At 30.6% G+C, this 25,595-nt stretch overlaps 14 protein-coding genes across 14 annotated transcripts; 7 read left to right on the top strand and 7 right to left on the bottom strand.

Annotated features, from left to right (window-relative positions):
• The first annotated feature begins 666 nt into the window (after positions 1-666).
• BX663DRAFT_491428 (uncharacterized protein) lies at positions 667-1,463 on the top strand. The gene has a single exon (XM_051525068.1). The coding sequence runs from the start codon at positions 697-699 to the stop codon at positions 1,339-1,341; it is 645 nt and encodes a 214-aa protein (XP_051387590.1). The 5' UTR covers positions 667-696; the 3' UTR covers positions 1,342-1,463.
• A 39-nt stretch (positions 1,464-1,502) lies between these two features.
• Positions 1,503-1,847, top strand: BX663DRAFT_463841 (uncharacterized protein). Its single transcript, XM_051524002.1, has one exon. It carries the CDS (start codon positions 1,661-1,663, stop codon positions 1,808-1,810), a length of 150 nt encoding a protein of 49 aa, XP_051387591.1. The 5' UTR covers positions 1,503-1,660; the 3' UTR covers positions 1,811-1,847.
• A 45-nt stretch (positions 1,848-1,892) lies between these two features.
• On the top strand, positions 1,893-3,301 carry BX663DRAFT_5495 (Alpha/Beta hydrolase protein). The gene is made up of 5 exons (XM_051531153.1): positions 1,893-1,935; positions 2,028-2,280; positions 2,377-2,517; positions 2,619-2,938; positions 3,019-3,301. The coding sequence occupies exons 2-5, from the start codon at positions 2,133-2,135 to the stop codon at positions 3,205-3,207; spliced, it is 798 nt and encodes a 265-aa protein (XP_051387592.1). The 5' UTR covers positions 1,893-1,935; positions 2,028-2,132; the 3' UTR covers positions 3,208-3,301.
• On the bottom strand, positions 3,018-5,233 carry BX663DRAFT_491439 (Prenylcysteine lyase-domain-containing protein). Its single transcript, XM_051525069.1, has 5 exons — positions 5,044-5,233; positions 4,280-4,947; positions 3,814-4,204; positions 3,404-3,693; positions 3,018-3,344 (listed from the first exon to the last, which is right to left on the bottom strand). The coding sequence occupies exons 1-5, from the start codon at positions 5,174-5,176 to the stop codon at positions 3,219-3,221; spliced, it is 1,608 nt and encodes a 535-aa protein (XP_051387593.1). The 5' UTR covers positions 5,177-5,233; the 3' UTR covers positions 3,018-3,218.
• A 277-nt stretch (positions 5,234-5,510) lies between these two features.
• BX663DRAFT_425193 (mitochondrial carrier domain-containing protein) lies at positions 5,511-7,037 on the bottom strand (the record flags this gene model as incomplete). The annotated part of the gene is made up of 2 exons (XM_051522477.1): positions 5,511-6,413; positions 6,732-7,037. 2 exons carry the CDS (start codon positions 7,035-7,037, stop codon positions 5,511-5,513), a joined length of 1,209 nt encoding a protein of 402 aa, XP_051387594.1.
• A 404-nt stretch (positions 7,038-7,441) lies between these two features.
• BX663DRAFT_5520 (uncharacterized protein) lies at positions 7,442-8,852 on the bottom strand. The gene is made up of 4 exons (XM_051531328.1): positions 8,587-8,852; positions 8,359-8,461; positions 8,057-8,270; positions 7,442-7,977 (listed from the first exon to the last, which is right to left on the bottom strand). Coding segments are annotated over exons 1-4 (567 nt in total). The 5' UTR covers positions 8,589-8,852; the 3' UTR covers positions 7,442-7,729.
• A 644-nt stretch (positions 8,853-9,496) lies between these two features.
• On the top strand, positions 9,497-10,527 carry BX663DRAFT_491445 (uncharacterized protein). Its single transcript, XM_051525070.1, has 2 exons — positions 9,497-10,311; positions 10,373-10,527. The coding sequence occupies exon 1, from the start codon at positions 9,825-9,827 to the stop codon at positions 10,089-10,091; it is 267 nt and encodes an 88-aa protein (XP_051387596.1). The 5' UTR covers positions 9,497-9,824; the 3' UTR covers positions 10,092-10,311; positions 10,373-10,527.
• On the bottom strand, positions 10,494-11,650 carry BX663DRAFT_491449 (uncharacterized protein). Its single transcript, XM_051525071.1, has 2 exons — positions 11,387-11,650; positions 10,494-11,312 (listed from the first exon to the last, which is right to left on the bottom strand). Exons 1-2 carry the CDS (start codon positions 11,643-11,645, stop codon positions 10,531-10,533), a joined length of 1,041 nt encoding a protein of 346 aa, XP_051387597.1. The 5' UTR covers positions 11,646-11,650; the 3' UTR covers positions 10,494-10,530.
• A 682-nt stretch (positions 11,651-12,332) lies between these two features.
• On the top strand, positions 12,333-14,360 carry BX663DRAFT_425178 (adaptin N terminal region-domain-containing protein; the record flags this gene model as incomplete). The annotated part of the gene is made up of 6 exons (XM_051522475.1): positions 12,333-12,530; positions 12,586-12,919; positions 12,979-13,192; positions 13,276-13,441; positions 13,525-13,716; positions 13,788-14,360. The coding sequence occupies 6 exons, from the start codon at positions 12,333-12,335 to the stop codon at positions 14,358-14,360; spliced, it is 1,677 nt and encodes a 558-aa protein (XP_051387598.1).
• A 168-nt stretch (positions 14,361-14,528) lies between these two features.
• Positions 14,529-15,341, bottom strand: BX663DRAFT_491454 (Erg28 like protein-domain-containing protein). Its single transcript, XM_051525072.1, has 4 exons — positions 15,148-15,341; positions 14,919-15,009; positions 14,731-14,849; positions 14,529-14,669 (listed from the first exon to the last, which is right to left on the bottom strand). Exons 1-4 carry the CDS (start codon positions 15,314-15,316, stop codon positions 14,614-14,616), a joined length of 435 nt encoding a protein of 144 aa, XP_051387599.1. The 5' UTR covers positions 15,317-15,341; the 3' UTR covers positions 14,529-14,613.
• A 640-nt stretch (positions 15,342-15,981) lies between these two features.
• On the bottom strand, positions 15,982-17,374 carry BX663DRAFT_5624 (uncharacterized protein). Its single transcript, XM_051531971.1, has 2 exons — positions 17,305-17,374; positions 15,982-17,229 (listed from the first exon to the last, which is right to left on the bottom strand). The coding sequence occupies exon 2, from the start codon at positions 17,162-17,164 to the stop codon at positions 16,220-16,222; it is 945 nt and encodes a 314-aa protein (XP_051387600.1). The 5' UTR covers positions 17,165-17,229; positions 17,305-17,374; the 3' UTR covers positions 15,982-16,219.
• Positions 17,375-18,782: 1,408 nt separating this feature from the next.
• Positions 18,783-19,609, top strand: BX663DRAFT_491457 (At2g23090 like protein). Its single transcript, XM_051525073.1, has 5 exons — positions 18,783-18,887; positions 18,991-19,065; positions 19,183-19,253; positions 19,311-19,366; positions 19,449-19,609. Exons 1-5 carry the CDS (start codon positions 18,879-18,881, stop codon positions 19,463-19,465), a joined length of 228 nt encoding a protein of 75 aa, XP_051387601.1. The 5' UTR covers positions 18,783-18,878; the 3' UTR covers positions 19,466-19,609.
• Positions 19,610-19,832: 223 nt separating this feature from the next.
• On the bottom strand, positions 19,833-21,203 carry BX663DRAFT_463866 (uncharacterized protein). Its single transcript, XM_051524003.1, has 2 exons — positions 20,879-21,203; positions 19,833-20,814 (listed from the first exon to the last, which is right to left on the bottom strand). The coding sequence occupies exons 1-2, from the start codon at positions 21,108-21,110 to the stop codon at positions 19,868-19,870; spliced, it is 1,179 nt and encodes a 392-aa protein (XP_051387602.1). The 5' UTR covers positions 21,111-21,203; the 3' UTR covers positions 19,833-19,867.
• Positions 21,204-22,292: 1,089 nt separating this feature from the next.
• On the top strand, positions 22,293-24,467 carry BX663DRAFT_491460 (uncharacterized protein; the record flags this gene model as incomplete). The annotated part of the gene is made up of 8 exons (XM_051525074.1): positions 22,293-22,482; positions 22,626-22,831; positions 22,945-23,080; positions 23,133-23,407; positions 23,487-23,595; positions 23,675-23,843; positions 23,906-24,330; positions 24,393-24,467. Coding segments are annotated over exons 1-7 (1,097 nt in total), but the record flags the coding sequence as incomplete, so codon positions are not given.
• Positions 24,468-25,595: the final 1,128 nt, after the last annotated feature.

Below are 25,595 nucleotides of genomic sequence, written 5' to 3' on the forward strand. Positions count from 1 at the left end.
ACAAGAGCAGTTTCTCATTCGGTCATTGGCGCCATACATTCGTCTGTCGTGCTTTATGTTGTATTAAAGAAGCCACCACTAAAGCCAGAGGAAGAGACATCTTGTAAAAAGAAGAGAAACAGTAATAACAGGAAAAAGAGAACTGTAGCTGAAACCAACGATAGTGAGAGTACTCAAGAGATTGAAAAAGGTGCGGTTGATATAAATCCAGTACCAAGAGGAATAACAACTGCCCATTTGTTAAGATTATCAATAAATCTCTTGATATAATGGATGAGGATAAATCATTATTTAGTTATGGATAATGCGAGTTTTCATAAATCAAAGCCAATGGTACGAAAAATTGAATTCAGAGATTATAGAGTGATGTACCTCCCTCCCTATTCACCAAAACTTAACTCTATTGAGCAATTTCGGTCTTTAGTTAAAGGAAAGATGAAGCGTATTCGCTTGATGAAGGAAGAGACATTATCTTTTAGAATTAGTGACGCTTGTAATCGACAATTTCCTTTTTTGTAGCCATAGTACCAACTGTACCATTCAATTTGCATGTAAAAATGGTAGCGGTAGCGGTAGCGCTGTGACGTTTAAAAATAGTAGCGCTATGACGTTTAAAAATGGCAGTGGTAGCGCTATAATTTTTTTCGTCTTTATGAATGTTTTTTAACTAAAAAAACGCGCCCAGGCGCAGACCACATGTCTAAAGCAATCATTCAAGATCCAACTGTTATTAATTATATAACAAAGACATTAACCAACACAGAGAACGACTACCATGTAGGATGCTCTGAATGGAGTGATAGTACTCGTTCTGATGTGGTCTTAGAGCCAAAATCATTTGATCTTGGGCTCCCACCAATTATAATTGAAATACAACAAATGGTTGATAAAGCTTTCATGAAGAGAGCGGTTGGGTATTGCCTACAAGCATCGAAGAGATATAATGTCGACCCCATTATTCTTATTATATGCGTTAATAGCTTAGATAGTTATGTTGCTTCGCGCATAGTAGCCAGTGATGTTTATGGCGGATATGACTTTCTCTGCGATCCTTGGGCAGCTAATTGCATTGTTCTTTCTAAAGAAAGTCTTAACAAGGACAATGTAAGTAGTCCATTAGACCCTCTGTTTGCCCTTGGATTGTTCTTCACCAGCCAGGCTCTTTCTATAATGAGTGCCCCTTTTGCAAATGATCCAACTATACAATATTTATATAGTTTGGTTACAAGTCGTGAAGAAAATTGTAGCAACAATATTGCATTATCGCTACTCGAATCACAACATCGTGAATATGAGAAGCTGCTGACACTTGTTAATACAGCTGGATCATCAGATGTATGAGTTCAAGCAATTATTGATGCAATTCTCTTCACGACTTGAAGCCAAGTTATATAGATGTTGTCTAGTTGGATCATTAACAAAAGGAGCATTGTCATGGTTGTAAGATTTGTAACTTAATTCAATAAGGTAAATAGTCATAATAGAACATGTAGTGCACTTTTATAATAATTCTGTCTATACACATATTAAATATGTTTACTCTTGTGTAGAACTTTGTAAGATAAACTGGGGTAATACAAGTACGCGTAATAGCTAATTTCACTCAGAGTACACGTATTAGTTATAAAAATAAATATGTACATACAAAAGACATGGATGTATGTCTATAATGATTCTTGATAGCATAATCATTCTCTGTCTATCATTAAATTATCAAATACAATTTGTTATATTATTACTTATCATCTTTATTCACAAAAGACATAAATACTCTTATATTATTAACCTTTATTTTGTTTACTTGAATTGAACTTAACTCTTAATAAACTATATGAACAACTCTCAACGTACTTTTTCTGTCTGTTTTATTTTATTTCTTTTATTTCTCATTTCTATTATATTATATTTACCTGTACGCCTCTATAATAAATACATGTACGCATTTACTAATATATTCTCCCTGTAGATAGTATTAAATAATAAAATCTTTCTCTCTCTCTCTCTCTCTTTTTTTTTTTTTATTAAAGATGATTGAAAAAAAAACAGCATAAATATGTGACAGTTTCTCATATTTCCACTTCTTAATAGCATTTTTTTTTTTGTTCTTCCAACTATAAGCATCCTTTATTTAAATGCAAACCATTAACGTCCAAAAAGCAAATTTTACTCAAAGGAATAGAGCTACTCCACCAGATCCGAAAAAAGTTAAACTTAAATTTGATTATTCATCTAGTCAAGATGGGGTTGATTTTAATCTTCTCATCTTATTACACGGCTTAGGTACTATATATATACATGTCTACTGGGCAATAAGCTTTTCTAATCGATATACATATTTGTATATATGTATATATATATATATCCATGTTTATATAGGCGATACAAAAAAGCCATTTTTAAATCTTGGGAAAAAGCTTCAGTTACCTCAAACTGCTATATTATCTGTACAAGCACCAGAAGAGATACCCTATATGGATGGATGTTATCAATGGTTTCCTAGCTTTAACATGTTAACGGGTGAACGTATTGTATACAACTTTGAGTTTTGTTATTATTATGACATTTATTTATTCATAAACCATATATATACATATATTTATGTCTATGACTATGACTAGTCCTAACATCAAGAAACCCTGAAAGATGGAAAGGATTATTACGTACACGCGCTTTAATGAACGAACTTATAGATCATCTTATTCGTAGCTGTGGTTTTAATCCATCTAATATATTCTTATTTGGGTTTTCTCAGGGAGCTACGATTGCTCTAGATGTGGCTATGTTTGGTAAAGTGCCGAATTTAGGTGGTGTAGTAAGTATTAGTGGCTATTTACTTGAAGAACAAAGTAATGAACAAAGTAAATATGCTGGATATATTCTCATTACTCAGGGTGATAAAGATAATACGATTGGCAGTAAATCAGAGGCAGAAAAAAGGGTAATATATATGTTTATATAAATATATACATATATATATATATATGTATGTGTGTGTGTGTACTAATGCTGCTTATATAGTTTAAAATGATTAAAAATAAATGTTCTCCTTCAGCAGAAGTATCTCAAGTTTTTATCGAAAACAAAGACCACACTATGCCTACTTCTGAGAAAGAATGGCGTATAATTCATACATTCTTTGGAAAAAATATGCCAAGACGAAATATTGAATTGGAGAATATGTCCGATGTTTATTTAGTCAATCCTTAAAAAAAAAGTAGTTATATTTTACCCCATCCATCACCAAATTCTCCACAATACTTATTAAATTCATTAAACGTATTACACCATTTTTTGTAAAGTACTTTTGCTGCAATTTTACCTGCAATCGTTTGTGTTTCCATAGTCTATTATAGTAAAGTGTTATGTTATTGTATGCTATGATGAATCAAATGGAATGACTTACAGAAATGAAATTCTCAAAGGCACCTGTATAAATAATACCAAAATCATCATTTTCTTTATCTGGTTTAAGAATGAAGGATGGAAAAGAGTGATTGTCGGCAATAGGCTTAAGTTTAGGGAATGCATGCCATGCTGTACGGTAAGTCCAACTTCTATTAATAAAAAGTTGATCGAGAAATTCTTCTTCCATTACTTTAGGAGAAAATAGTTTGATTACACTTTCTCCATTTTCCAAATATCGATGTACTGAAAAAGTATTGAAAGGAGCCGTCTTATTTTCAAAATGATGAACTAAAAATGGAAGAGTTTAAGATTATGTATGTAAATAAACAAACGTAATTTTTTTTTCTTTTTTTTTTTTTTTTTTTTTTTTTTTTTTTTTTTTTTTTTTTTTTTTTTTTTTTTTTTTACTTAAAGGTAAACCAGTTGTGACGATAAATGAAGGTAAATGATCTATAGTTCTTCCGAAATAACTTGGATCAGGATATCCTGCAACCAAAGTAACATGTACTGCATGATAGTCTCTTTGTTCCTCTTCAGTTGGAAAGGAAAATTCAATACCTGAATACTTTAAAGGTGCTGCAAGTACAACTTCATCAAAGACCTGATTTTTACCGTCTAAAGTTTCAACCCTATAACGATTTATATGATGACCGTTTGTATCCACTTCGGTGATATTACTAATAGATACAACTTTAGTATTCAGCTGAAGATCGGCTCCAGAACGAGAAGCAAATTCTTCAAAAATACGGTAATTTCCATCTTCAACCGCCCATGTACCATGACTTGCTTCCATTGAAACCTATACAGGATAAATAAATAAATAAATATATACATATATAGAAATAGAAATACACTAAAAGGTGAAAGAATATACCATAACAGCTAAAGCATGAAGAGCATTCAAATCTTGACAGTAATTACCACGAGTCGCTGTTTGCAGAATTTCATAAGAAAAACGATCATTTATACCCAAGTCTTTCAAATAAGACTCTGCTGTCATGTTGACGAGTTCCTTGAGTCCCAGGTCCTTGACAATCTCCATTATTTCATCTTGTTGTTGAGTTTCGTTATAGATGTTCAAAAAACGCTTTACAATCTCTTGCTGTTTACGTTGAAACTTGATAGGACTAAGACCATATCGCCAAAGTGCCTTTAGACTATCCCAGTAATAACTTCCTGTTTCCTCAAATACAAATTGTTCTCCATCCCATACACCAAGTCCAGGACGACGATCCTCTCTTTTCTTCTTAACAAGAGGATCAATGTCGTCGTTATCATCATCTACTTCAACTGATGTTCGCTTTAAACCAAATTTATCTGTAGCTTTCATGAGGTTTTGATTTGCTTCAACAAAGATAGATGCTCCGAGCTCCATGGTCCCTAACGAGCTATTACCTTTAATGGGAACGGTTGTACTACGACCTCCAATGTAATCTTTACGGTCAAAGATAGTAATTGATATTTGATTAGGACTATTTTCAGAAGAAGAAGAGAAAACGTTGTTTAGCCAAAAGGCAGTTGAAGTCCCAGAGGCTCCACCACCTAAGATATTAGAGAAAATATTAAATAGCCGTGTCCTTTAAATATGTATATGTATATATTGGTCATGCATTGTTAAAATGAACTCTGTTTTATTACCAATAATGGCGACTGATTTTACAATTGGAACATGTGCTTCATGAAACACATGTTGTTGTTGATAATCATCAGCATTAGCATGTACTACACAGGATGGAATGAATATGATTAAAGAAAATAAAATTTTTTTCATTTGTTAAATAAATGATAAGAAACAAACTATTATTATTATGCGAAACAAAAAAAAAAAGGAGGTTCTACGTTTTAAACTCACTGTTGGGAAAAATAAATAAATATTTTAGTAGTAAAGCATCAGCCTTTTTTTTTTTTTATTGCTGCTTAAATAAATAAATTAGATTAAGCCATTGAGTCCTTCTACTGTATTTTTAAAATATGTTATATTAAAATAAAACAATGATAATAATAATAGTAATAATAATAATAAAAGATAAAAAATGAAATAAATAAATATAAAAACAATATTCCTTCCACATCCCAACCCTTCTTTTCTGTAATAATAATATAATTTATTTACCTTCAAGTACATTCATTGTTTGAAATACAAAAAGCATGATATTAGCAGCCATTTGCATACTAAATCCTCTATATAAACCTCGAATACCCCAGGCACTGGTACGTAATGGTGGTGGTGGTGGTGGTGTATGCTTTTGTTGATTCGAAAAGGATATATCACTTTCTGTCGTATCACTTTCACTCGACCATCGTTTCTTGTTGTTTTTCACTTTTGCTTTCTTACGATTATTATTACGTTTATATCGTGTACCTTCTTCTTTAAGTATTTTATATAATGCGTCCAAGAGACCTCGATAGGGCTGTGGTCTTAGAGCAACTGTTGTCTTGAATTCAATAGGATTTGTTGTTTGGCATTGAAGACGTTTACGTATTGTTTCTAAAGGTAAAGTGATCAAAAGACCAAGGGTGGAGAGAGTAAGTTCAGCAGCACCATAAAGGATAGGTGAATCAGTAGCTGAAATATGCAAAAGACGTGCAATTAATAAAGGTGTACTACAGGATATCAAAGGAGACATGGTATGATAGAATAAAGTAGGAACCAAGTTTTTAGAAAGATAGACGCCTCGAATCCCACCTTCTTCAGAAAACATGGTTCGTAAAGCATGAAAAAGTCCCTTATATTTACTACAATGAGGAGATGCAGATTGAACGATTAATCGTGTACGAATAATTTCTAAAGGACTCAATAAGACACCTATCACAAGATGAGAGACAATCATGGTTGCCATATTAGCTGTTATACTATCAAGATGTAAAAGTGGGATGGTCGTATCATCATAGAGACCGAAGACATCATTAAGGGAACTTTCAAGTGCTGGTCGTAAAACGGTACGAAGCATATCATAGATCCAGGTGACTCGCTGTCCTTTGAATAACGATCTCCATCCTTCTGTTGGCTGTTTAACGATGGAACTTAAAATTTCTAATACGCCATCTCCTTCCATCGGGGACATTTGATAAATGGGTCGATTTTTATCATCATATACACTTACAGATGTCGATATGACATTATTCATGGGTGTCTTTGTAATGTCTATAGAAGATCTTTCTTCAGGTCGTTTATAGAATCCACCTTCTTCTTCTGAATCACTCTCAACATCAAGTTGATGCATCTTTTTTACAAGAATAAACATAAAGAAAAGAAAAGAAAAAAAAAATAGACAAAATTAGTCTTCATGTATGTGTATAATTGATAGTTTAAATCAAGTATTTACAGAAGTAAGTTGAAAAGTTGAATCAAGTGGTATTGGTATACCAATAACTTCGACGTCTTCATGTGGGGAATATTGAACTTGTAATAATGTAGTTCCTACTTCAAAGGGACTCGTCAACATTGTTACAAAGTATTTTAATAAAGCAAAACTCGTACATCGAGCAGTAAAACTTTTAAGTTGAGTATTGTTATTATCCTCTAGTACTAACGGACTCGCATCACTTGTTGAAGGTAATGAAGTATAATTATGATGATGTAAACCTGGTGTATAATAAGGTCGATGTGGATTGACCTTTGGTGTTGACATATTCAATACAATATTTACACTCAAAAAAACAAATAAATAAATAAATAAAAATACAGTTATACTTTTTTTTTTTATGTAAATAAAGTTTTATTATGATACGATTTTAATAAACTGTTTTTTCTTCCCCCTTGCAATTTTTTTTTTAACTTACCTTGATGACTCAAAAATATATAAAATAAGCTAGAAATAAATAGATATTTATATGTGTATTTTTTTTTTTTTTTTTTTTTTGTTTGTCTGCTGTATTATGTTAAAAGAAAAAGGAGAGTCGAAATTATTGAATAAGTATATCTTCGCATCCTTTTACGTGTATTTATAGGACTGAATTATTGGTTCACACGATTAGATTGTTTGTATACAGACAAATAGGCAAAAAAAAAAAAAAAAAAAAAAAAAAAAAAAAAGGAAAAACAATCATGTTCGAGTAGGGGAAAAAAAAAATTTTTTTCTCCTTGTTTGATACATGTACGGCTTGTAAAATAAACATTTCAATATAATGTGTTAGATGTTCTTATATGAGTGAGATTCTCTGATGTTATTGATGACATTTATAATGTTAAGAACTGATACAGACACAGACATACTGAATGAGACTGAGTATATAGTTTTATAGAATATAATATATTATATAGTGATTTTTTTTTTTAATTTGTTGAATTGAAAATGAGTGTAATTTTATCAAAAGTGCAAACTTATTTTTCTCCTTTTTCTTTAATAAGGTGATCTGGTACGAGGAGGGTAAGGATCATATCTTGGTGGTGGGGGACGACGGTCATAACGATCATAGCGATGGTCGTAGCGGTCGTACCTATCATAGCGATCATAGCGATCATAACGGTCTCTTTCGTAACGATCATATCTGGGAGGATCATAACGATCCATATAATGTCTGTCATAATAACGATCATATCTAGGTTCACCACGAGGAGGTCTATGATCTCTTCTATCACGGGCTATACGTATTTAATTGTTACATTTAGTTGTCATACATATAACATATATAATTGAATATCACTTACGTCCTCTCTTGGGTGGACCATAATAACGACCAGGGGTAGGTGTTCTAGGTCTGGATCTCTTTGCCTTTTCAACTGTAACCATACGGCCGTCAATCTCAGTACCAGTAACACCATTTAAAGCTCTATCAGCATCTTCAGCAGTAGCCATACGAATAAAACCAAAGCCACGAGATTCACGAGTATGAGGGTCAACCATAATTTCAGCTTTAATAACCTATAAGTACATTTGAATAAATCACTATATTAATAAAATAGACACATACACACACATATATATATATATATATGTATGTATAATTTACCTTTCCGTATTTAGAAAAGATGTCTTCTAAATCAGCATTGGCCGTTCTAATAGAAAGACCAGTGATGAAGAGATTGTCTCCAGGATTGACATCATCATCTTGCCTATTAATATTTATAATGTGTATTTGTATATGTGTAAATATATTTGGCTGTAATATGTGTATTCATTGTTTTTTTTATGTATATGTAGAAATAGTGTAAATAATTATGTGGGCTGAACTGCTTACATTTGTTCTAAGGAACGGGAACGGCTTCTATATCTGTGACCACTGTGATCACGTCTAGGAGAACGAGATCTTGAACGACTACGAGAACGACGGCCTCTCTCATCTGAAACGCGTTGTTCAACTTTTTAGAAAAAAAAATAGTCAAAATTTACCCATGAAATGAGATTATATAAAAAAAAATCCTTAATGTTGAATAATAATTATTTACCTGAATTATCCAACTCACTCATGTTAATGATGAAATGAATTTAGGGAGAATTTAAAAAGGAAAAAAAAAAAAAGAGATGAAGGAAAAGAAAAAAAAAATAGATAAAAATAATTAATAACTAATACGTCATCGCCGTAGTATTGTACTGTGTTTTTAGAATAAGCAAGAAAAATTTTTACCAAATTGAGAATTATTTACTTTCAAAATGGGAAAAGCAAGACTACTATTCTGAGAAAAGTTAAACCAAAAATGAGGATACTATAGCTATTGAAGCGAAAGACAAAAAAATGGCGATAATAGGCCTCCAAGTTATCCTCTTTATTATCAATAATTATATAATAATTATATTCCATATTTTTTCGATTTCCTTTGGCAAGCATAGGAATGTATAATCAAATGAATCTTCTATATCAAGGACAGATGTCGGCGAACACAGTATTTTGTCTAACCGACAAAACCCACAAGCCATATCATAAAGCAATAATCACCTCCTTTACCCTATTTGTTTTGTTTAATTAAAATATAATGTCTACTCATTTTTTATACTAAGGGGATGCAAAATTGAAAAAACATCAGAGCATAATTAATAAAATTCAAAACCATAGACAGTTGGTCTTAAAAAAAAAAAAAAAAAAAAAAAAAAAAAAAAAAAAAAAAAAAAAAAAAAAAAAGTTCAAGATATGTAAATTATTTTAGGTAGAAGGCAATTATGTGAAATAAACTGTAAAACTTATTGAATTCAATTTAAAAAAAATAAAGATGCTTATTTAAAAAAGACATATACAAATCCTTCACTGTAATTTCATTTGTCAACTAGTGACACCTTTTGTAGTAGACAGTAGTAAAGGTTTGCAGTATAAGAAACAGTTACATAACTGACTTACTAATGGACTCTAAGACTACTATGTTGTATTACTATTAGCTCTACCTGCTTGTCCTATGTTTTTTTTCTCCACAAGTGTGTTATATATATGTGTGCTACAACACTTTTCTCTCAGAACCACTTCACGACTTTTGTTTCTCAACACTAATGCATAAGCAAATGCAAACACATATACTTCTACAAGTATTAACTATGTGTTTACTCTATAAGTATCCTTTACAACTGAATTCTACTAAATTACTCCAAAGTGTATTCGACAATTATGCTCTACAACCATACTCTATATATGTACATTACATATGTCTTCTACAACCTCTTCCCATAAATTTACTCTACAATCTCTCTCCTCTAGTTGATTCTACTTGTAATATCTACAATCCTTTCCAACTTGCTAATACTCCAAATGTATTATAATCTGACATCAAATAATAATTCAACAATCATCAAAAATAAGAAGATAATCAAGGTTGACTGTTGTTCTGTATTTAACCTTAGATTAAAAGTACTGCTTGGGCAAGTAATAACACAAAAGAAGAAAGGATTCCAAGTTTTTATTTACTCGTTCATATGATCCAAGAAAGCTGTACAATACTGAATATATTTCAGTCGTAACTAAATATTTTTCTGATCTCAGGTATTCTTCTATACATAACCCATCATTTAAGATCATAAATAAAACAATTAACTTCTTCTAGAACTAATAATGTTCGGTTTTGTTGGCTTCACTAGTCTTTTATTTATTTATTTATTTCCCTCTTTTCTTTTTTTCTTCTAAGTACTTTGATTTGATTAAAGCAATACTGTACATGCTCATTTATAAATAAATAAATAAATAAATAAATAAATAAATTGTTCAAAAATTTACAAACTTTTTCCAATTTCTATTTGTTATTTCTACAACTTGTTGAATTGTCCATCCACGAGCTTCGGCCACTATCTTTGCAATTTCGACCATACAAATATCAATACCGTTAGGCGAATTCAAATCAGATTCAATCAGTAGTCTATCTTCTGGTACAATTTTGATTAGTTCAATTAATTTTTTTGCTGGTAGCAGTCTTGCGTTAATGCAAACTGAAAATGAAACATATATTTCAAACCCTTTTAATTCTAAAAACTGTGTAATAGTAGCAGGTGCTCCACCAAATGAGTGCAAACACATGCGTAACGTATTTGGAGTCCTTTTTAATTTCTTTAGTTGTCGTGTACTGAATTGACTAGATTGCTTTTTAAGAAATTCAAACAGATGACCTTGACCTTGTACGCAATGGACACTAATACCTCGGTTTAATTCACGTGCAAGTTGACTTTGTATATCAAAAATTGCAAGTTGATGTTCAATAGATGTTTGGACTTGAGTTGGTTTACGTCCATGCCAATCAAGGGCACCACCCGGTAAAAGTCGTGCTGATCTATCTATACCTACTTCTCCAACTAAGGCATAAGGATAGTCTAGTAGACGTTGTCGCAAACTATTGTACCATACATCATATTGAAAAGGTTCAGTTAATGAATTTACCATTTCGTCTAGTTCTTCCTTATTGGGTGATTTTAATATAGAATAATAATATTCCTTTGGACTCTTTTTGGATTCATCTTGTGTCATTACGAAATGAGAAAACCAAGGATGAATCCCTAATGAATACTCAAATGTTTATATTTACTGCCTTTTTTTTATTATTTATTTATTGTTACATATGTCTGTTTACCAAAGCATGGTATGCATCTCTTTTCATATAGTTTGTTATTTTCATTGGTTACTTGGGCAACTACATCCCAATCATCTTGTCTGACGCCCATAATTGTAATATGTCCTGTTTTTAATTGATATATTTGTGATAGGTTATTTAAATCATCATGAGGATGACAATGGGAATCACAAAGATCTTTAAACAATGTTTCGTCAAATTCTTCTTTTGTGACAGGAACTCCATGGCTCTTAAATTCTAAATTTTCATCAGTTGACATTATTGTAAAAATATTTAATTTAAAAAAAAAAAAAAAAAAAAAAAAAAAAAAAAAAAAAAAAAAAAAAATGCATGTCAGCAGCAGCGGTCTGATTATTGTGTTGCTGTATATTAAAATTACTAAAGCTAGAAGAGTAATAATTTATCAATCAATTGTACAATATAAGGGTTATTTATTTTATTCTTTCTTTCTTTTTTTTTTTTTCCTTCAACTTTAAAAAAGAGAATGTCGGATGCAAAATATTTTCAAAGAGGTAAGCTAGAAATATGAAGATTATAAAATTAAATTAATAAAACCTCTCCTCCAAATAGGTAAAATTCAGGAACTTCGAGCAGAACTTACTTCTGAAAAAAGAGATCAAAAACATCAACGAAAGAAAACAGTTATGAAGAAAATTGTTGCCAACATGACAATGGGAAACGATATGTCACCTCTTTTCCCCGATATTTTGAATGTGATGCAAGTGCCCGTATTAGAAATTAAAAAAATGGTGTATCTTTACATCATTAATTACGCACGAACAAAACCTGATATGGCTGTTATGGCTATTTCTATGTTTATTAAGGTAAAAAAAAAATACAATTATCATCTTTGTATTAGTTGTATAGTTAATGGTTGAAAGATGGTACTGTACTATAGGATGTAGAAGACCCTAATCCCTTAATTAGAGCCTTAGCTATCCGTACTATGGGCTACATTCAGGTGGAGAAAATTGTAGATGTTTTAATTGACCCATTGAGACATAGTTTAAGAGATAGAGATCCTTATGTTCGTAAGACAGCTGCTACTTGCGTTGCTAAGCTATACATGTATGATCGAGTTCTTATAGAAAGTGAACATTTTGTAGACATGTTGAGAGATTTACTATCTGATCCTAATCCAACTGTAAGAAAAAAAAAAAAGTATATGGGCCATTTTTGCTTACCTTTTTTTATATTAGGTTGTTGCTAATGCTGTTGCTGCATTGACCGAAATTTCAGAGCGTTCAGATAATATTCAACTAAGATTAAATCATTCAATTGCCAGCAAGTTGGTTTCTGCTTTAAATGAATGTTCAGAATGGGGTCAAACATACATTTTGGAAGCTTTGATGTATTATGTACCTCAAGAAACAGAGGATGCAGAAATGCTTGCTGAACGTATTTCTCCTCGTTTACAGCATGCTAACTCTGCAGTTGTCTTGACAGCAACGAAAGTTATAATGTATCTTATGAATTATATAAAAAATGAAGAAGAAATTAGTCAATTATGCCGAAAACTAGGTCCACCTTTAGGTAAAATTATAAATATAAAAGACAATAATGATGGTACTGAGCCTTTTTTTTTTTTTTAGTTACTTTACTTGCATCAGGATATGAAGTTCAATATGTTGCTTTACGTAATATTCACCTTATTATTCAAAGAAGACCTGAAATTTTAAAGAACGATATTAAGGTGTTCTTTTGTAAATATGATGATCCTATTTGTGTTAAGTTGGGTAAATTAGAAATTATCTTTAGACTGGCCAATGTTGGAAACGTTGATATAGTTTTGAATGAACTAAAGGAGTAAGTACATCCTTTTTTTTAAAAAAAAAGAAAGAAAGAAAAAGAAAAAAAAAGAAAGAATAAAATTAACAAATTATATTTAGATACGCTGCTGAAGTGGATGTTGATTTTGTTAGAAAATCAGTCAGAGCCATTGGTAGATTAGCTGTTAAGATTGAGTCGGCAGCTAATAAATGCATTTCAGCATTGTTGGAGCTTATTCAAACTAAAGTCAACTATGTTGTTCAGGAAGCAATTATTGTTATTAGAGTATGTGATAGTGACATTTATAAAAAAAAAACATGTGTATATTTTTGTGTATTTTTTTTTCTAATACCTTTATTTGCATAAAGGATATTTTTAGGAAATATCCAAATCAGTATGAGAGTATTATTTCCACTTTATGTGAAAATTTGGATGATTTGAATGAACCAGAAGCTAAGGCTTCAATGATTTGGATCATTGGTCAATATGCTGACAGAATTGAAAATGCTGATCAATTATTAGATGACTTTTTATATACTTTCTTAGAAGAACCTTATGAAGTAAATAGGAAGAAGAAGAAAAAAAGAGAGAGAATATTAAGCAATACTCAATATCATTTATTTTTTATTAGGTTCAACTAGCGTTATTAACAGCTACAGTAAAATTATTTGTACAGAGACCTACAGCTGGTCAAGAATTAGTGCCTAAGGTGCTCAAATGGGCCACAGAGGAAGTAGATAATCCTGATTTACGTGATCGAGGTTATATTTATTGGCGTTTACTTTCAACTGATCCTGCTGTTGCCAAAGCTGTAGTCTTATCTGATAAGCCTGCGATTACAACAGAAAGTGATAATTTAGATCCTAATTTCCTTGATGAACTTTTGTTACATATCGGTTCATTATCCTCTATTTATCACAAGAGTCCTACTTCCTTTATTAATCGTTATAAGCCTCGTTATTTGTTACCCTCACCTGCTCTTCAGTCAAGAAATGAACTTCAACAACCATCTTTCGCTAAACAACAATTGCAGGAAACCTTTCAGCAGCCTTCCTTCCAACAATTGCAACCGTCATTATCACAGCAACAACCAAGTATAGCAGCAACTCCATTTAATGATTGGAGTTATAATGCAGCCACAAATAATAATAGAGTCGTATCTATTCAAAGTAGTAATCCATATTCTATGGACTTGTTACAATAAAGACTTTGTTTGCTCATATCAGAATTAAAAAAAAAAAGAAAGAAAAGAAAAGTAAAAAGAATTCCACACATCTTTGTTTGAATAAAATAATATGTGTATAAAAAACATTTGCTAAGAAAATTTTGAATTTTCAATAAACACACACATACATGTCAATCTATAAATCAGGAAGAAAACCCGTATCTATTTATTAAACATACATGTATATAATATATTTTTTTTTAAAAAAAAAAGAAAAAAGAAAAAGGGAGAATTAATAGTATTTCACATAATCGTCTTTAACTTGCATAAGCCAAATAAGAGAAGTAACTTAAAGCAAAAATAACAAGTTAGATAAATCATTATATATACTCAAGTGATTCTATTTTACCTGCAACAAACAAAGGAGACATGAAAGGACCATTGAATTTACAACCACGGAAAATGAAAAGTTCGGCAGCATAATGAGTCAAGGCAATAACATAAGTCCAAATACCAAGATCATACATACTATTGAAATATATATATTAAAAAAAAAATGAATACAAAAAAGATAACCCTAAATATATTGAGTCTTACAATTTATGTTGAAGATGGAAAGCTGCATAAATACGAATCATACTGACAGACCATGTCCAAGTAGCAAAAAGACGACCACTTAACGGAGTAACTTGAATCCAAATAAATATATATATGTATATGTTATATTATTCATTTATTTTTTCTTTTCTTCTTTTTCCACTAAATCCTCCCCTCTACATACACACACTCACTCACTCACTCAAACATTTATAAATGCAAACTATACCTTCATGAGGTTTATTAGCATAAAGGCGTTTAGTTAAGGAACTGGTACAAAAATTTTGAATAGAGTTAAAGATGCCGAGGGCAGAAGTAAATAACAACCACTTGGGAAGATATCCCTCAGGAAGAGTAGAGAACATTTCAGTAAGTTGAGTATACAAGCCGTCCATCATAAATATTGCTAAGAAAAAAAAAAAAAAAAAAGGAAAGAGAGAGAAGAAAAAAAAAGAAAATGTTTTTTGGTTCGAAAGAACATAAAGTGACACAAAAAAAAGAGCGGAATATGGAATTTTAAGCTTTTAATTACATAACATTATATGCTGCTTTGAGCTCCTCCATTATATATTACTGCTGCAACCTATGATGGTGAAGTTAACAAAAAAAAAAAAAAAAAAAAAAAAAAAAAAAAAAAAAAGGAAAAGACATAAATTACTTTTTAATTTATTTATTTTTTTATTTTTATTTTAAAGGATTCAAATCATCTTCTCCTTCTATACCAAAGGCGATATGAGGATCTTGCTCACTGTTTTTAGCAAATGTACCTATTTGAATTCGAATATTCTTGGATTCGTTAAATACACGACCATAATTCAAATATGAGAAGCTCTGTAGCTGATATTCAGCTAAAGGTGTCATACGCATAGATAATAAGGCAATTTGAGAGTTACCTCGAGCCACGCCTCTCATTTCTCTCATACTCACAGACCACACGATCGCCCACCAAATGATAGGTAAAAACAAACAAATAAAGAGTGTATAAGCTACGTGTTGTTTTACATGATAGATAGGCTCTGAACTGAAGAATGCTTCACCACTATTGTATTGTGAATTAAGGCCTTGGTAATCACGGTTTACAAAGGGGGCTTGGAAATAAGTATAATCAAAGGCCTGAAGTGCATCTCTCATAAAGTCTTCATAATACTTGGGGTCATTATCATTAGCAGTCGTCGCGTTGGAATGAGGACCGGTCCCTCCTTTGGTTTTTTCCAATCGCCATGCACTTAGATAATCATACATAGCATAGTATTTAGATACAATAAGCTCAATAAGTAATGATTGTTGCATGATATAAGCATTTACCATGATGGCCCATTCTGGATGTGCTGTAAGGGCATCAAAATGAATGGTTGTATTATTACCAAGAACACGATCATAGTCCATAATAATGGGTATTGATGTTTCAGGTCCAACTTTCTGTAAAGTACCATTTGATGTTTGCCAATTTGACTAGAATATAAAAAAGGGAAAGAGTTAAAAAAGAAAAAATAAAAAAGAATGGATGGAGAGAGAGAGAGAGAGAGAGAGAGCATTAAAATAAAAAATATACCTACTGTATTAAGGCTTGAAGTAAAAAAGCATTTTTTAAACCCCATTTCAGTATAATTATTTGCTATACGAGAAAACAGATTCTTTTTGTTATACGCCATGACAAATTGCTGATCACCAACATAGGGTCTATACTGTGGATCATAAATGAATTTATCAGCAAATAGACTTTTTATGTTTAACCCTGGTAAAAGAGGCTCGGTATAATTTAGCAAGTCATAATAGGTACGTCCCAGCATTTCAGGTGCATAAAGAAACATGGGGAAATATTTTGTTTTACCCGCATAACTAATATTCAAGTTGGTGAAATACTCTTTTAAGATAATAAGGGTCGGATCAGTGCCATCTCTGAGCGCGATGGCCTTGTCATTTTCTGTTATCTCTGTACATGACATGGTAGTAGATATGAAACTGACATTCTTGAATTCACAGCGGATTGCCTGATTTGGACAGGTATAGAGCGGTACTGATTTGGAGCCTGTAGCTGCTTGAGCAAAGCTAGAAGTCGTGATATAAGCATTCTTGGTTAATCCATTCATCTTGGGAGGCATACCACTGCCTTGCAAAGCACTGCGACCATTTATATCATACGGTTTAAAATAAAAGAATCGTGTATCAATACCTGAAGTAGTATAGTTGTTTATAAATGGTACAAGTATTTCTTGAGATAAGGGACTAATAGCTATAAGACCCATATTGAATACTAATGCTAAAATCAATATATGATCAAAGTGTAGAGCCTTTAATACTGTAATAAGTCCTATTATATAATATCCCTTGTTGTAGTTAGTATGTGTATTGTTTTTTTTTTTAGAGGAAAAAAAAACTAACTAACCTGAAATCCCCCTTGCGCAGCTATCATAAATATCTACAATTGTTAATTTAGCACCATTCTTTAAACGGACCCATTTGTACTCTGCAATCGCTCTATATACATATATAGAAAGAAATGGATTCATATTAGATATAAATCATGTATGATAATAGAATAAACTAACGTTGAAAGACCACTGGCTATGAAAATTACATTAATGCTGAGAATAAGAGAAACAAGCGAAGGAATTTTAAGACCCATGATTGTATAATCTAATGGTTTTCCATCTGCATGAAGAAATACAAATAATAAAACAAGATTAAAAAGGGAAGGCACAAGAATGTTGAACAAAGGTTTTGCCAAGTATGAAATTGAATTCACTTGCTGATGAAGAAGTCCGTTCGAGTTAATATCATCTTTGTTCATAGACAAGTATTTTTTGCTATCATTCGTGTCGTATTTATTTGGTAAAGTGGTAGTATTGTGTTTCTTTTCTTCAGAAGACATTCTACTGAGAGGAATCGTCTCCATATGATGATCAGAAGAATATAAATTTGTAAAATGACAAAGACTATACTGTTAGTAGTCTTTATATGAAATAAGAATAATAGCTAATAAATAAGGATTAACAAAAAGTAAGCATACTTTTATGTTTACTTATTTACCTTTATTATGTGTGTTTATTATATAGTTAGTAAAGAAAAGAAAAGAAAAGAAAAAAAAGTGAAATAAAAAAGTACAAATTTCTAAATAAACTATAAAGCTGTTATGAAAGAGAAGGCAATCCCACTAAACAAAAATAGAAGAATGGCATCCCTTTAATTTGCATAAATTCAGGAACAGTAGAATAAATTAAGCTTATATTGACGGAGATGTTATTATTTTTTAACTACTTTTCCCCTTTCTTTTTTTTTTTCCCCTCCCTAACTTAATCATACTGCAAAAGGGGAAATGAAATTATAAAAATTTAATATTTCTTTTCGATCTATGCAAATTCCATTGTACCTATTTTTTTAGCTTGCAGCAGATAAAAGTTCGAGATATAAACTTTAACTTTAATCTATTCTGTGGTCTATTACATCTTGAACAATGATCTTCACCAGTTATATTCTTCTGCCTTGTTCTTTTCTCTCCTTTTCTTTTTTTTTTTTTTTCTTTTTTTCGCAGGTTCAAAAATCTGAAAACTCTTTAAATAAGGTGATCTTCTGTTAAACAAGAGAAATGAAACATTATTTTGTTTCTGTACCTTGTATACTGTAAAGATGTCTTTTTTTTTAGATGATATTCAATTTGCATATAAACACAGGAATTTACTGTAAACGAATATGTACTTCTTTATCATTTCATTATGTTGTTCTGCTTAACTATAACATGATTTTTCATCTTTGACGACCCCCTTTTTTTTTTTCTTTGGTTTTATTTCGCCTCTCAAAAAAAAAAAAAAAAAAAAAACTAACACTTCTTTACATCCAAATTAGGAATATATCAGTTTTTTTTTTTTTTTATATAGCAACAAAAAAAAATTTTTTTTATATATAAATACAAATATATTTTTTTTCTTCATTAACAGAAATTAACAATTTAATACATTAAAGATGGGTAACGTAAGTATATTTATATAAAAAGAAAATAAAGAAACTAAATTAAAACACACACAAAAAAAAAGGAGGAGAATGGATAAAGTATAACATATAAATTGTATAATAGGGTCAAAAAGCACAAATGAAGCGTGAGCGTAACGCTAAGAACTCAAAGAAAGAACCTACTTCACAATTAAAGGCTGTAAGTAATTAGTTTTTTTTTTGCGTATATGTGTATGTATCTATACTAGACAGCTCGACTAATGTCCCTATGACTCTTCCTTTCTCTCTTTTTTTTTTGTATGGTTGTTGTTTAAAGAATCAAGCTGCAAAGAATATTATTTGTAAAACATGTTTTCAAACTTTCCTCTGTACTTCTCGTGAAAAAGCGTAAGTAATTGATATTAAAAGTGGAACAGATGAGTGATCTTAACTTGATGTCATTAGTTTAACTGAACATGCTGAAAATAAACACAACAAGACAATGAAGGAATGTTTCCCTGGTAAGTGTTCTTTTTCTTTTTTTTTAAAAAAAAAAAAAAGGTAAATGGAAACAACAAATTAATCACATTTATTTATTTATAGACTTTGTTGCTGCTTAATTATGATATTGCATTGATAGAATTCCTCTTAGTAAAGAGAAAAAAGAAATTACATTTATACATCATATCCTATTAATTATTTCAACTCCCTTTGGAAAAAGAAAAAAAAAAATTTATTACTTAATTTTAAAATAAAATAAAAACATTAATACTGAAATGAAATTATTATGTTACAAAACTAATTAAATACACAATAACAGTAGCAGCTGAAATGTATGTATGTATGTGTCTGTGTGCGTGTATGTGTCTGTGTGTGTATGTCTCTGTGCGTGTATATGTCTGTGTATATGTGTCTGTGTCTGTGTATTATTATTATTATTATTATTATTATTATTATTATTATTATTATTATTATTATTATTTTTTGTTTTTTTAAAAAAAAAAATATAAATATGGGATAATTTAAAGCAAAGCCATAGCAGCAACAATAGCAGTACCAAGAGTTAAAACACTAACACTTGTAAAAGTAGAAGTTGATCCTGAATGAGGAGCAGAAGCAGAAGCAGCATTGACAGATGTAGACACGTCATCTGTATTTGCGGTTGCAGCATTAGTAGGAGCAGAGGAAGTAGCAGCAACGATAGGAGCTTCACTGGTAGAGGTAGCAACAGTAGTACTTGTTGTTGTAGCATTTGTTGCAATTTCAGTCATATTTTCCTTATAAACTTGAACATTATTGCATTGACCAGCAGGAACTAAAGTGTATTTCTTTTGAAGAACAGGCAAGATACGAATAGCAACATCGACAGTTTCCTTATAGAGATCATGTTCAAGAGAGATACCACCCACTTCAGCAGTAGCGGCTTCCTTTGCCCAGAGTGTAACATTACCATCAATCCAAGATTCTTTATAGCCCTTTGGATTAGAGGCATAGGCCCAATCATTTGTATCATGATTCCAAATAATAGGAATAAAACCGAGGGCAGCGGCTACATCACGTACACGATCGTCAATGTCACCATAAGGAGGACGGAAGTAACGTGGAGAGACACCGGTGACTTCCTTAATGGCTAACTCATTCCATTTTAATTCAGCTACAATTTGCTCGTTTGTCAAGGTTGTCATATAATTATGAGACCAAGTATGCATGGCAATTTCATGACCTGATTGATAAGCACGTAAAGCATATTCAGGGTACTTGACAACCTGTCCACCTACCATAAAGAAAGTAACCTTGACATTAACTGAATCGAGATAATCATATAATTTAGGACTGTATTCAGAAGGTCCATCATCATAAGTTAATGCCCATTGTCCTTTAGGACATTGATAAAGGTCATCTTTGCCGAAACAACCAGTAAAAGTCCAATCACAATAAGGATCTTGACCTGGAACTTCAGGCTGAGGACCTAATCATATATACATCTATGTTAAACTCTGTCCATCTATCTATCTAATTCCTCTTTTACTTACCAGCATTATTCAAATTTTTATAAACAGGAGCTTTCGTAACATTGATGTTTTTAATCAATTCAAGCCATTCAGGTTTAGCTGTAGGAATGACATAAGGTTCAGGATAAGTTTCAGTAAATTTAAAATTGGAGGTTGTTGTTGCTGTTGTTCCAGCACTTCTAACGTGCAATCCTGGATGAGCGTTTGCCACTGAAAGAGCGATACTGGCAATAATGAAAATCTTTTGATACATAATGGAAGTTGATTTCTTTTCTTTAAAAAAAAAATAAAAGAATGGAAGAAAGGAAAGACAAATCTAGATATTATAAATTTTATTTATTTCAGGAAATATATATGTAGAAAGAAAGTGATGTATATGTTCTATTTTTTGAATTAAAGTAACACCAAATGAATTCCAGGAACATTATTATTAACGGATGTTAATGAATATGCCTGAATAGAAATTTCTTCTTTTTAACTAATTACAGAAATCAAAAAATTTCTTTTTTTTTTTTTTTTCGAAAATCTATTTTGTCAATTCTAATAATAGAGCTTATTGTTAATAATAAAACATTTAGTTTCATGTTGATAATGGAAAAATAAAAGATAGGATTACTATTACAATTATGTGAATATTTCATTTCTCGTGTAAATACCCCATATTTAGTTTCTTATAAGTTATACAGTTATTTTTTTTTTTTTTTTTTAGTAGGAAAAAAAAAAACAAATAATACGAGTAACAATAAGAGAATCATCATAGTGGTATATAAGCATATATATATATATATATACATTTATACCGTGTTTTACAGTATAACAAGTAAAATGCTGCTATTCTTCCATTTTTGTGTGTCTTTTTTTAATAGATGGTAGTCATGGCAATTTATTATTTTATTTTATTACATACTATTTATAGAAGAAAAAATTTGTCTAGTGGGTGCTACAGACTAGCACAGAAACAAAATAAACTCTACTGCACGTTGATTGTACAAATTGTTACTGTGTAACAAGCTATAACGTATTGCCAAGATGATAATATTTACTGTTGCAACCGACACAGACACATATTGTTATTATATTACATAATAATTAGATGAAGAGTGATTTACAATGATGATCATGTTACTTTTTCAATTTAAATAATACAAAAGGATACCTTTTTCCTCTCTCTCTCTCTCTCTCTTCTTTTAATCGTAGATTGAGATCAATCAATCTATTTTACAAACTTTATTATGTAATATTGCCTACATTTGTTTACGCAATAATAATAATAATAATAATAGCAGCAATTTTCTTTTCATCAATGTTTGTTAAAAGAAAAAAATATTTATTCTTCATATATTGACACGAATCAATGTTATCACTTCTATAAAAGTAAAAATATAAAAGGTTGTTTGATAAGGATAACAACAAAAGATAAAGTGAGAAAAAAAGAGTCACAAAAAAAATCCGGGGGTGAAGTCTCCCGTAATTTTTATCTATATTCCCGTCATACTTTATTATTATTATTATTATACAAAAAGGACAATCTTTTTATTTTGTTTTGCTCTAATTCTATCACAAGATGCATCGTATACTTGTTAATCGATTAGTGAATGCTACAAAGACATCTACTATAAAGTTAGGTAAGGATTACAGTTTTATTTGTCACTGAATTTCAAATACCCCCTCCCAAACAGTAGATTAAAGTCATCTTTTCCTTCTCCCCTTTTTTCCCCCATTATTTTTTAAATGAAGAGACGGTTGATTAACATTGCCATTGTAATAGGGTTTCATACTTCAACAAGTAATTCAGCCATAACACGTTTCAATTTACCTGCCATGAGTCCTACCATGACAGAAGGAACTATTCATAGATGGGTAGTAAAAGAAGGGGATTCATTTTCTGCTGGTGATGTTCTTTTAGAACTTGAAACAGATAAAGCACAAATTGATGTTGAAGCAGCTGAGGATGGTGTATTGGCAAAGATTATCGTAATGTATCTTATTTTAATCTTTTTTTTAAAAAAAAAGAGAGAGAGAGAAAAAGAAAGGAGAAGAAATACACAATGACAAAGTGATATTTATATTTATACATATTATTTTAGCTTCCTGAAGGTAAAAAGAGTCCTGTTAATACATTAATCGCTCTTTTAGCTGAAGAAGGAGATGATATTTCTAATGTTGAAATCCCTGCTGATAAAGGAGAAGAAAAGGCTTCCCCTGTTGAAGAAAAGGAAAAAGGTAAAGGGATAATGAAATTATAAAGAAGAGCTGTATTAACATAAAGAAAAAGCAACAGAATCTACTACTGCTAATAAAGCTGTTGTTTCACCTATTTCTCATCATGATATTGACACAAGCAAATTAAAGAAACCTTTATCACCAGCCGTATTAAGTTTGGTAACAAAGTATGGTATTAAAGATGTTAGTCTTATTGAACCTTCAGGATATGGAGGCCGTATCTTAAAAGGTGATGTTCTGGCCTATCTTGGTTTAATTAAACCTAAACCTGCTCCTAAGCCTACTTTGACAGCAGCACCCCCTAGAGATCAAATCATATTTGCAAAGGTTAGTAGAATGAATAGGAGAGATAATAGATCAGGAAAATTGACTAATTGTATATTCTTTTTTTTAAAAAAAAAAAAAGCCAAAGGTTAAAGAAGAAGAAAAAGAAATTAAAAAAGAAGCTCCTCCTACTTTTATTAGTAAAAAAATAACAGTTGATCCTCTTTTCAATTTACGCCAATCTTTAAATGGTATTAAAACAAAAAAAAAAAAAAAAGATTTGAATTATACATGTGTATCTATATATAACACATATCATTATTTTATTAGAGCAACATGGAACTTGTGTTAGTGTTAATGATTTCATCGCTAAAGCAGCTGAACGCGCTTTACAAGACGTGACTACGCGTTCATCTTTTGATAATAATAAGAAGAAGAATATTATTTACAATAATGTTAAATCATTCTCAGAAACAAAATACAATGGTGGTACTTTCAAGTAAAGTAGTACATAATACAAATGGCATGTATTCTATTCTAAATCTATTGTTGTATATATAGGATATTTAATCTAGCTGATCCTGTTTATGATTTTATCTCGGATTCTTATACAAATGCAAAGCCATATATTATGCAAGTAGGAGGTAGTAAACGATATTCAATGCAACAAGCAAAAAAATCAGAAAATCAAGAAATGCTTGACTTGATTGATTATCTTGGTGATGAAAAAACTAGCGTCACTAAATATAATCATATTCGACTTTCAACTCAACAAACACCTAAAATTAATTTCTTAAATGAACCAAAGAAGCAGAATCGATATGAAATTGAAGTAAAACTTGATGGAGGAATTCCAAATGATCCAAAAGCAAATGCTTTCCTTGATCGAGTCGAATATTATATTAGAAATCCTAATGAATTAGTTGTATAATAATAAATTAAGCATTCTTACTATTTACACGAGATAGAAAGAAAGAAAAAAAAAAGTATGTAAATAGAGTCAGAGTGACATCATCTTCGTTTCACTTAAATTAAAAATATTTATATAGAGATAATGGAAAAAAGAAACCATCTCATTTAACGTAGCTCTTTCTCTCCTCCTCCTCCTCCCCCCAAAAAAAAAGAAAGAAACCTTTCCATAATTAAAAAGTGATGAATTTCGTTCGAGTTATCATAAATACTTAATTATAGTAGTACTGCTACTTCACTTTATAAACCTTCTTTTTATAATTAGCACATTATTACATAAAAAAGAAGAAATGATATCATAATTTAACCCATGAAAACTATATAACAACCACAAGTTCTAGCCAATTCTAACCTTTTGATTTCCGGGGATTTTATATCACCAAATGATGATATGCCGTGTAATTTTTTTTTTTTTTTTTAACTATTATTAACTAAAAAAAAAACTGTGTTTAAAAATAGATTCAACCACATTTTTTTAATCTTAAGATTCAGATGATTTTAATTTTTTTTTTTTGTGGATAAAGTAAAATGGAATTACGCACAAATCTGGAAAGCAAATTCAGAAAAAATGAATATCCATTTTAGAATGAATATAGTTTTTTTTTTAGATAAATTAGTAAATTGCTTTTTTAAATGATGTGTTACAAATTTTTACTAAAAAAAAAAAAGAAAAAAAAAAAGACGCGTGTTACCATCTTTCGGAAACCTGCTATTGACCTGTCATTATAGTTGGAATGAACTTTTAGTCGAATTCCTTTAATCAACTGTTACAATCCATGATACAATTTCCAGCTGGTACCCATTTTGACTTTTGACGCACGTCTTGGTTATTATATATAAAAAAAAATGTTTTTTTTCTTTCCTATCTTTACGCCCCACAACTAGTGTTTTGTTTGTTATTAGCTGAAAGGTTGAAAGGCTTACTTTCAGTTGGTCTTTCATCATTGTTATGAGTGTTGTTAAAATAATCTATTTTTTTTTTTACAATAGTTGATATATAAGACTAGAAGTAACTTTTAGACTACCATAACACTAAACATAGGCTATACTTATTTGCAATAGTAATACTAATATTAAACATTTGTAACGATATTCTCCCACTTTATAAAAGTGTCTGGATTCATGTCGGCATATCAATATATCAGAAAAATAAGGCACCATTTTTTCTTTTTTTTTTTAGAAAAAAAGCATGTATCATGTAACTTTAAGGTGATAAACATTATAATAAAAGGAGTCCATCATGACACAAAAATTTTATCATGATCAATAGGAAAGTGCATAT

This window comes from Cokeromyces recurvatus, assembly GCF_025118155.1.
Source record: "Cokeromyces recurvatus strain NRRL 2243 chromosome Unknown BX663scaffold_1, whole genome shotgun sequence".
In the NCBI taxonomy this organism is placed as follows: Eukaryota; Fungi; Mucoromycota; class Mucoromycetes; order Mucorales; family Mucoraceae; genus Cokeromyces; species Cokeromyces recurvatus.